A 9495-nucleotide genomic window follows, 5' to 3' on the forward strand; every position below is an offset into this window, starting at 1 on the left:
TCGAACACAACTAATTTGTTTAAATGATATACGTTTGGTTAAATACTACTGAATAAATCAAGTTTGGTTAAATACTACTCAATAAATCAAGTTTGTATCGCTTCTAATTCGAAATTCAAACCCAAAAATAGAAACTCCTAAACTATTATTTATGATGAAAATAAATTCTACTTTCTTATTGTGAGAATCTACCTAAAAGATGACTTGATTGTCAATTACTTAAATAAATTTGAATAATATAAACAATGATTATCCATATATCATAAAAAATAGTCCAATTCAGTAAGCTATATAGAGATTCTACACCCCCAGTATAGCTGCCATTATGTACAACTATATAAAGTCAATAATACCACTATAAAAGCCCCAAATACAAAATCCAGGACTCCATGCAAAAGAGTGGCTCAACAGTGTATTCTTCAAAAAGAACATGCTATATATTACAGTTCCTGAATGTGATGACATTTATACCAAACACATATCAAGATGAATAATGCTTTGTTAGACCAAATCGCAGAACAAGACCGGACTCATCTTGTCTCGGCTATCATTGATCCTCTGTTAGGACCCCGCAAACCTAAGGCCAATAATAACCAATAATGTGGTTGGCATTGGGATAAAATCTCAGGCGTGCAAGCCATTTTACTATCAAGATTTGTCTCTTTTTCCAGAGATTCCACAAACCGGATGAATACATCTCCTTGTTCTCGCATTAAATAATCAGCAATAAAAGGAGACAACAGAATGCAAACAGTAATTCCAACAGCATCAGAGAGCAGCCTCAAGCAGCACAATCAAGAAGAAGCAAGCGCACTAGGAGAATATAGTCTTTCATCAGCTTCCAAAGTTTATTCGAACTTTTTTGACAGTTTTTTATGCATCTTGCATATTTACACCGTCCACCTCGATAGAAACTTGTCTGTCCTCATCAGCATTACCATCTTCAGCTGTTTCTGGGACAATGTCTTCTGGCCTGGTCAGGATACTATCCTCGATTCCATCTTCCCCAGTATTCTGCTGATCCTTAGCTGATAAATTCCCCCCAGCAACTTCTGGGCTCGTTAAATTCTCACCAATAGTACCATTGACAGTGTCACCACACATACTAATCTCGTCTCCATCAGTAAGGTCAGAGTTAATATTCAATTTGGCAGCAGAATTTTGATCTGGAATGTCACTAGAGTGATTTTCATCCACACTCTTGAGCTGAGTAGCATCATCAGCAGAAACAGAGGGCATGATGTCAGATGAGCTCACATCCACGACTGGAGTTGCATTCTCGACCACTCCATCAGCATCCATGTCCTGTTTTGGACTTGCATTAGCTTGTACTTGAGCAGCATCTATCTCTTGGCTTGGAATTTCATCAGCTGGAGGCTCAGCAGTTTCATTTGCTGCAGCATTGGCCAACTCAAGAGCACAATTTTTTGCTGCAACTTCTTCTTGTACTCTGAAAGCATCCACGAGGCTTTGGATCCTTTCTTTCTCTGCTACAAGATCCCCATAGCGTTTCTGCAAAGTTCGCTCAAGCTCCTGCTTCTGAACTTCTTCCCAGAGGCCATTGATCCTATGTGATGCTGCCAGCTGCTCTTGCTTTTGTAAAGCTTGAAAGCACTCGAGTTCTGTTCCTGCAGTGTCCATCTGCTTAAAAGTTGCTTCAATTTGTGACCAAAGTTTCCCAGCTCGCATCTGATCATTGACAATGTCCATCTATCAGAACCATTACAACTTGAATCTAAAACAAACAGCAACTAATCCATCACTTGCAGTGATATAAAAATTCATATGCCATTAAATAAAGTAAATTTTGAGTATTCTTGCATTAAAATGCAAGAATTGTGAATTTGTTTGTGTATGCATGAACACGTGTATGTTCTTCCATGCATTTCTTGCATCATGACTTGCGGCTCATATAAACAGGTTCATTGCATCAAATCATAGTCAAGATCTATTCACTTAACTAGTGGCAGTTGCAACAAGCAATAGTGCATTAATAAGTCAATTGTGCTAACTGTGCAAACATAAAAACCTTCACATGTATCTTTTTGTTGATCAAAGAAAATCCGTACTAAAAATACTTAAAAATATTTAAGGCAATTGGAAAGGAACTCTATCTTATTCATCTTTAAAAAAAGTCCTGGATAAAAAAGCAAGCAAAAGGAACAACTTAATGTGCTGCTACGCTGTGGACATAAAAGCAACAAATACCAATTAAATACAAAAGGAAGGAAATTATTAAGTAAACTTGTACTACAATCTCAATGTTTTAAATTTGCTATGATGTTTTAAGTTATAAAAGAAAAAGAACTAATATTAATGATAAATTGACAGTCAACCAAGAAACTCTGCATACCTGACAACCATTAGTAAGAAGTTTTATCTTCTGCTCAAGGCGTTGTGCCTTCTTAGTATCATCATCCATCCTTTTCTTTACATTCTCAAATTCATTCTGCAAGGCAGCAAGTTTCTCCATGTTTCCGGCAACACTAGATAGACCATAACCATTACGAGTAGGGAAATACATGATATCGTTTAAACATGTTTTATGTGCTTCAACAAACTCATCAAGGGACTCATTCTCATGCCCCATTGCCAAGCGAAGAAACTGAACCTCTTCCTTAATGAAATAACCAACCTGCAAAAACACAAGAGGTAAGGAGAGGAGGTTATTTCTCTTGACTTGTAACAACACTTTTAGGCACCCTTATTTTTTTGGGGTTTATAGATTATGATAGTGTATCATCTATCAAATGTCAATGAAATCACATTAAGTTATGACATGTTTCACCTGAAGGACTGTAGTAACAAAAGGCAGTAGTATGCCACAAAATAACGTATTTGATGTTCAAGATCAAACAAGTATGAGCTCTGAATCTTCTAACTTTCAGGAAACAAAAGTAATGCATAAATCGGGAAAAGACACAATGGTCATGTTTGTTTCAAGAATTGGAACTACAATGATGAGGGAAAGGCCAATAGAATAATATAAATGTTTGCACAAGAACATCATATTGCTATAAAAGGCCATAATCCATATACTTTTGGCCAAATATAACGAGCAAACATCCATTATTCCTATAGTGTTTGCTCGTTTAATAATCAGCTTACTTCTTCCTGCGTGGTAAATGAGATATGAAGATGACTCGAGAACATGTCAGATACAAAGGTGTACTTCAAGACTAAACTACTGAAATTTAAGTATAGTACTAGAAATAAATGTAATACTAAAGATAAATCTCCAGAGTAAAAGGAATTGAACAAAATGGCATATCATGGAACTCAAAAACCAAATATGGCATATGGCAACAACCAAAATTCCCATGTGAATTTGTGAACGTACACAAAGCGTTTTACTAAAATAATTATTCTAATTCCATGCTAATTATTGCAATTGACTGAGTAAAATAATTACTAAAATAATATTCTATTCTTGTATCTTTCTGAAAACTTTCTACTTAACCATATGTATGTTGAACTTTTACTTTTGCTTTTATTTTCCTTTCATTTGCTCTACTTTCTTGTACTTCCATTCTACTAACTTTTTTCATTCTAAAAAACTGGGTCTTATGGAAAGTTCATAATTAGGATAATGAAATTATGGCACCATGAGAGGAGCATCACCACTTATCTATAATTTGAAGAACTTGCATAAAGTTAAAACAATTAACTTACCCTGACGTTTTATGATTGCATCAACATATGACCAGCTCTGATCAGCAAGCAAATTTTTTTTTATATGAAGCAAATATGAACAGGTATGCTAAGGTGGTTGAAGATTAAACTACCATAAGAAAACAAAGAGAAAAAGATTTCATGACAGACAAGAATAACTAACAGTATTAATAGATAGATATGTAGCAAAAGCATACCTCCTTCAGCTCATTTTCTTCAAAGTCTTCAATCACAGGGACAGAAACAGATCTTCTGTTTGCAGCCCGCTTGGCTCCTTTCTTGTTATCCTTGTCCGCTTTTTCGTCAAGTGGATACTTTGCATCTGTGTTACAGGGACTCGGCACTTTGGGGCGAAATACCCGTGTCGACACGACATTACACGGGTGCGGGTGTGGGATCTGTGTCGGATTCGCGTGTTCTCTCTTGGACACGGCTCTTTACAGACAGCAAAAGAGATGAAAGAGGGAGAGAAAGAGAGAACCTGGTCACCTGTCGAAATGGCGAAGACATCGGTCGCTGCTTCGACTGCTTCGACATGCTCGATGCTCGGTCTCCATCTCCTGCTCTGTCTTCTCTCTCGTCTCTCGATCTCCTTCTCTGTCTTCTCTCTCGTCTCTCGTCTCTCGATCTCTCTTCCTCTCCTCTCGTCTCTCGATCTCTCTTCCTCTCCTCTCGTCTCTCGATCTCGATCTCCCTTCTCTCTCTCTCGGTCGCCGACTTCTTTCTTCTCTTCTTTGTTCTCTCGATCTCCCCCTATTAGTATATAATATTAGTAGATAATATAATAATGTAATATATTAGTAGATAATAATATAATAATATATTGGTATATAATAATAATAATATATTTATTAGTATATAATATTAGTAGATAATATAAATATAATAATATAATATATAATATTATTCTTTTTTTTTATTTATTCAAATATAATATTATTCATATCATATAATATTATTCATCCATTATTCATATTACATTTATATTAACGTATAGTATAAATTACATTAATATAATAATGTATAATATTATTCATCCAAAAAAATTATATAATACAATATATCATAAATAATATAATTTTTATGTCTAAAATAAAAAATAACTTATTTTATCATATATAATATAATTTATTTTATATCTAAAATAATTTTTATTTGCTATTTATATAATATAACTCATCTTCATATAATAAATATATTTTTTTTAAAACAAACTATTTAACGTATCCCCGTACCCGTATCCAAATTTGGATACATATCCACGTATCCTTCATTTTTAATTTTGAAGTGTCCGACCCTTAGATACACACTCGCACCTGCACCCGCGTAACTTAGCTTTGCATTATCATGATCTAATAAGGATAGAAGCTCTTTTCTTATCATTTCATCAGCCTGCTCAATCAAAGTTGGGGGAACAAAGGAGCTCTTGTCTTCATCAGCTCTTGTCAAAGAATTTTTAATTAGTTCCAATGAAGCAGCGGGAGGTCTAGGGAGCTCCCTCTGCAGCACTTTCGATCTCTTCTTAAGTAACAATTGTTGCCTCGCTTCTTCCTCAGCCTCCTCTCTAGCCATCCTGTCAGACATATCTTCTTCAATATGCTCCTCTGGTTCTTCATTATCTTCAGGGACTGGTTGGATAACTATCTGGTACTCATTCTTGGGCTGTGGAAGGTTGCTCAAACCAGAACGTAAGTTCCTTCTCAAATCAGCTTGTCTACGGAGCTCAAGTTTTGCACTTTCATGCATATCCACGCCCTCATTAATATGAAGCTCATCCCTAATTGGAGTTCCTTTTGGAGTAAGACCAAATGAATCCCTTGATGGAGTCATGCCAAGTCTTGGTGTCATACCACCATCTCCGGGAGTCACTGAAGGAGTTAACATTGGGTTTGGCGTTTGGATCTCCCTTTTCTTAGGAGTGACCCCAGAAAAATCTGAAGGATGCAGTTCTGGATTTTCTCCTCCAAGTAACGGTGTCTGAGACTCTCTCAACCTGGCCAAATTTTCAGCTTCCATCATAATAGCATCACCCTTACCTGCAGGTGTTCGCTGAGGGGTCCGTAGTGGGGTCATTCCTTGTCGTGGTGTCTGAGCATAATTTGCAAGTAGAGCACGAGTTGCACCATTCCCTTCAATGAGTTCCTCGCTCCCTGCAAGGAGATCACTAGTATAACCCATCTTCGCAATCTCCTCCAATTCATTATCTGAAATCTGTGGTGCAGGAAGCATCAGTTTTGACCTCTTCCGGACCGCTTCTGGATCATTTAGTTTGTTTGCTTGCAGTATTGCAGATGGGGCATCCTGCCTCTGTGCAATTTTATTCCTTGCAATATCCTGCTTCCTTAATCTTGCTTCCCTATCAGTTCTTTTTTCACCCTCAAGTTCTTCAATGGTGGTAGGGAACTTGAGCTGTTCCACTGGTTGATCTTCATCAGCGACATCAAAAAAGCCTGGAGGAGGCTTCTTCTCAAAGGGAATTTCAGCATTATAGTCAATACCCCTTCTCTTCCTCTTCTTTTGCCTAGTTTGAATTCCAGCTGCCTTTAGTTCTCTCCTTTTCTGCAAAGAAGCTAGCCTCCTGGCCTCTTCAAGCTGCTTTTCCCGGGCTTTCCTTTTTGCCTTCTTGCCCCTAGTGTTGGCTAACCGAGCTTGTGCTTCTGAAAGCATTTCCTTCTCATCCTCATCCATATCAACAGGGTCTGGACGCGCAGGCTTCGATTCTGGGTTTGGATCAATCTCTCCAAGGGTGGATCATCACCTGCTTCATAGTTCTCATCCTTTGCACAGGCTGCATCAAGGAGCTTCTCATAGCGTTCAAGGCATTGAGATGGAGTACGACCCACAATTGGGGCAATTGTTCTCCATTGTGTGGGCATGAGCTTAGCAAGGTGAAGCAGTTTTTCATCTTCTTCTCTGGTCCACTCAGTCTACACATAATATAAAACAAATTTTAGTTTTCTCACTTACAAAAAATTGCTTGCACTGTAATTTAGAACAGAAATCAGAAGACAAATAAAATGTCAGAAAATGTTGACTGATGTCCTTCACAGCATTGCTGCACAAAATGGGAGAAAGGCAAAAGAAATAATTCAGCAAGCTAATATCTATACAGAAATCAACCTTCTTTCTCAAGACACTGTTAGCCAATTAGATCTGCTGCAACAGAAAGTCCAGTAGTTAATTTTTGTCATGCACCTAGCAGTTAGTTAGAGCAGTACGTTAGCTAGTTTAGATCTTTCTAGAGCTCTTACATTGTATGTATATATATACAGATGATGTAGCAATGTAATGCAGCAATGGAATGGACAAAGAATATTTCGATGATTTTCTTTCCTACTTTCAGTTTCATTTTCACTTTCAGAAGAAAGTTTACAAATAGCTTATCACAACTTAGAATATTCGTTAGTCGAGAATCATGGAGACAAACCAAAGGCTTATGAAAGTGATTGGGCTCATTTATTTGCATATCAGAAAAAGATTAAAAAAATAAATAAATTTGGTATAGGACAACTATTATGCTTGCTTTAAAAGAGTTTCTCATTTATTTGCATACCAGAACCCAAAAAAAAAAAAGAAGAGATTGGGCTAATGTGTTGGTGTCCGACACGTGCTGGAAACTAATACATAGCCATCGGAGAGGTATCCGTGCTTCATGGTCGAGGAATAATCGTAAAATAACAAACCAATACAAATGTCCAACAATAATGATGAGGGTGATTTCAACTTCCAAGCATTCCAAGAAACTTTTTCGAAAACACCCCATTTTTTTAGAAACAATTTGAACTTTGTTTTAAAAATTATTTTCTCACAAAACTGGAAGCTATGGGTGTGTTTTTTTCATTTTTTAATTGACACCGGGGTGTTCGGATCAAAGCCTGACTAATCCCATCCCCAGAGGTGCACAGACCCTCAGCAAGGAGTTTCCCACAAGTATACTACTATTAATTCAAGGGTTTTCTTCCAGTCTGACAACCCTAAGGAATTGTTAGCACCTAAGAGGTTTAGATCCTGAACCTTGGAGGGAGCACACCCGCAAAACACAAGGCCGTGCCACCAGGCCAACCGCTTGGGGTTAAAGCTATGGGTGTTTTCAGTCTCTTTTCGTTGTTTGTCTTAAAAAATGAAAAACGAAAAACAAAAACATTGAAAATGTAAACTGTACCAAAAAGACATTTTATTCTCTCAAACATAAGATTCTTCTTTCATTTTACACTATCTTAGCAACCAAACAAAGCATTACTGCAGTCTCATAGGCAAAAAACCTCCCATTTCCCATAAATACCAAACCAACAAAGAAAACAAATAACAAGTCATCCTAGAAAAGGTCCAAGAACAGTGATAAGTTTTCGAGCACGAAAGCAAGGTACACATGATTTTCCATCAACCAGACGGAGCGTTATCTCCACGGCCAGAGCTCCTCGAACCCATTGAACTTTGATTTTATTTATTTATTTAAGGATTATATAGTATATTATGTAAAAATTTTAGAAGGTTTTAATAATTTGACATCATTGAAATTGTTAAAAAAATAAATTAATTAATTAAAACCTTGTTGAGAGTCACCCTTATTGAAGTACAGGATTCTTATGTGTTTACAAGGTGTTTTTTTAAAACCCTAATGTGAAGACTAATTTTGTCTATTTTCTCACTCTCTGTGCTCAATGGCCTAAAAATGAGAAAAAACTTCAATGCAACGGTGATACCACGTCATCGGTATCACCATCCAATAATTTCACCTTTACCCTCCAATGTATATGTGGCACCTAGAAAGTGGGGGTTGAGCCTCCACATGTGGGGTTTATTGTGTGTTACTGATACCGCATCATCGATATCACTGTTATACTGAATTTGTACTTTTAATCCTAAAAATGGCAGATGCTCATTCTTGTCTATGTCATTGCTCTCTTTGCTCAATTGCCTAAAAATCACAGTCTCACTCTTTTCAGTTTTGTTGTAGCAATAGGATATTAATATTTCTAAATCTTGTTGTACATGCAATTTGGAAGTTTGAATTGCTTTCGCAATAGCATTGCGAATATATATATATATATATATATATATTACAGTATATTATGTGAAAGTTTATCACATTTATAGAACTATAGAACATGAAATAACAACATTGAAACCTTCAATTTGCTAGCAGCAATACACGCAAGCAACAGAATTGGCAAGTAACAAGTAATGTAGTGAAATTGAATGAAGAAGAAAGAGAGAAAAGACACGCCTTTTTGATGGAAGGATCGAGCCACTAGTACCAGCGAGCTTTGCACTGCATGGCGGACTTGCGAACGAGGAGGGACGAGATGCGAGCCCACTGGTTCTTTCCATACTTCATCACCGCCGCTTTCAGGATCTCATCTTCAGTGTTTTTCCACACCCCACCCTTTATCATGATCCTCATCTTCGCTTGATTTGGTTTCTCACCCCCTCAGGAGGACCTCCTTCTCCTTCTCCTTCTCCTTCTAGGGTTTTTTAGAGGCTGGTGGTGCAGCTGCCATGCCGGTGATGGTGGCCTAGGGTTTTGCCAAAGGAAAAAAAATAGGTGAGAAGAAAAAAGGGCAAGAAAAAAAATGTACAATGAAGCTGGAAAACGAAAATTTATCAAATAAACAAGGGCAAATTACATATATCTCCCTCGAAATTTAGCTAAATTACAAATATTCTTGAAGTTTCAGAAATTATAGATAGCCTTGGGGTTTATATTTTTATAATAAATTATCCCATGAAGTTTATATTTTCATAACAATTTGTCGTCTAATTTGTTATGCAAATAGTACCTTCAGGGGTATCTGTAATTTCTCAAACTTCAGGAATATCTGT

At 36.9% G+C, this 9495-nt stretch overlaps 1 protein-coding gene across 1 annotated transcript; it reads right to left on the reverse strand.

The window, feature by feature from the left end:
* Positions 1-228: 228 nt before the first annotated feature.
* Positions 229-9246, reverse strand: LOC114268677 (cell division cycle 5-like protein). Its single transcript, XM_082871903.1, is given in 6 exon segments — positions 229-1689; positions 2354-2635; positions 3870-3994; positions 5004-6416; positions 6419-6599; positions 8900-9246. Coding segments are annotated over 6 exon segments (2994 nt in total). The 5' UTR covers positions 9077-9246; the 3' UTR covers positions 229-873.
* Between the last annotated feature and the right edge of the window lie 249 nt (positions 9247-9495).

Source organism: Camellia sinensis, chromosome 1, assembly GCF_055761805.1.
Source record: "Camellia sinensis isolate YWXY chromosome 1, ASM5576180v1, whole genome shotgun sequence".
Classification (NCBI taxonomy): domain Eukaryota; kingdom Viridiplantae; phylum Streptophyta; class Magnoliopsida; order Ericales; family Theaceae; genus Camellia; species Camellia sinensis.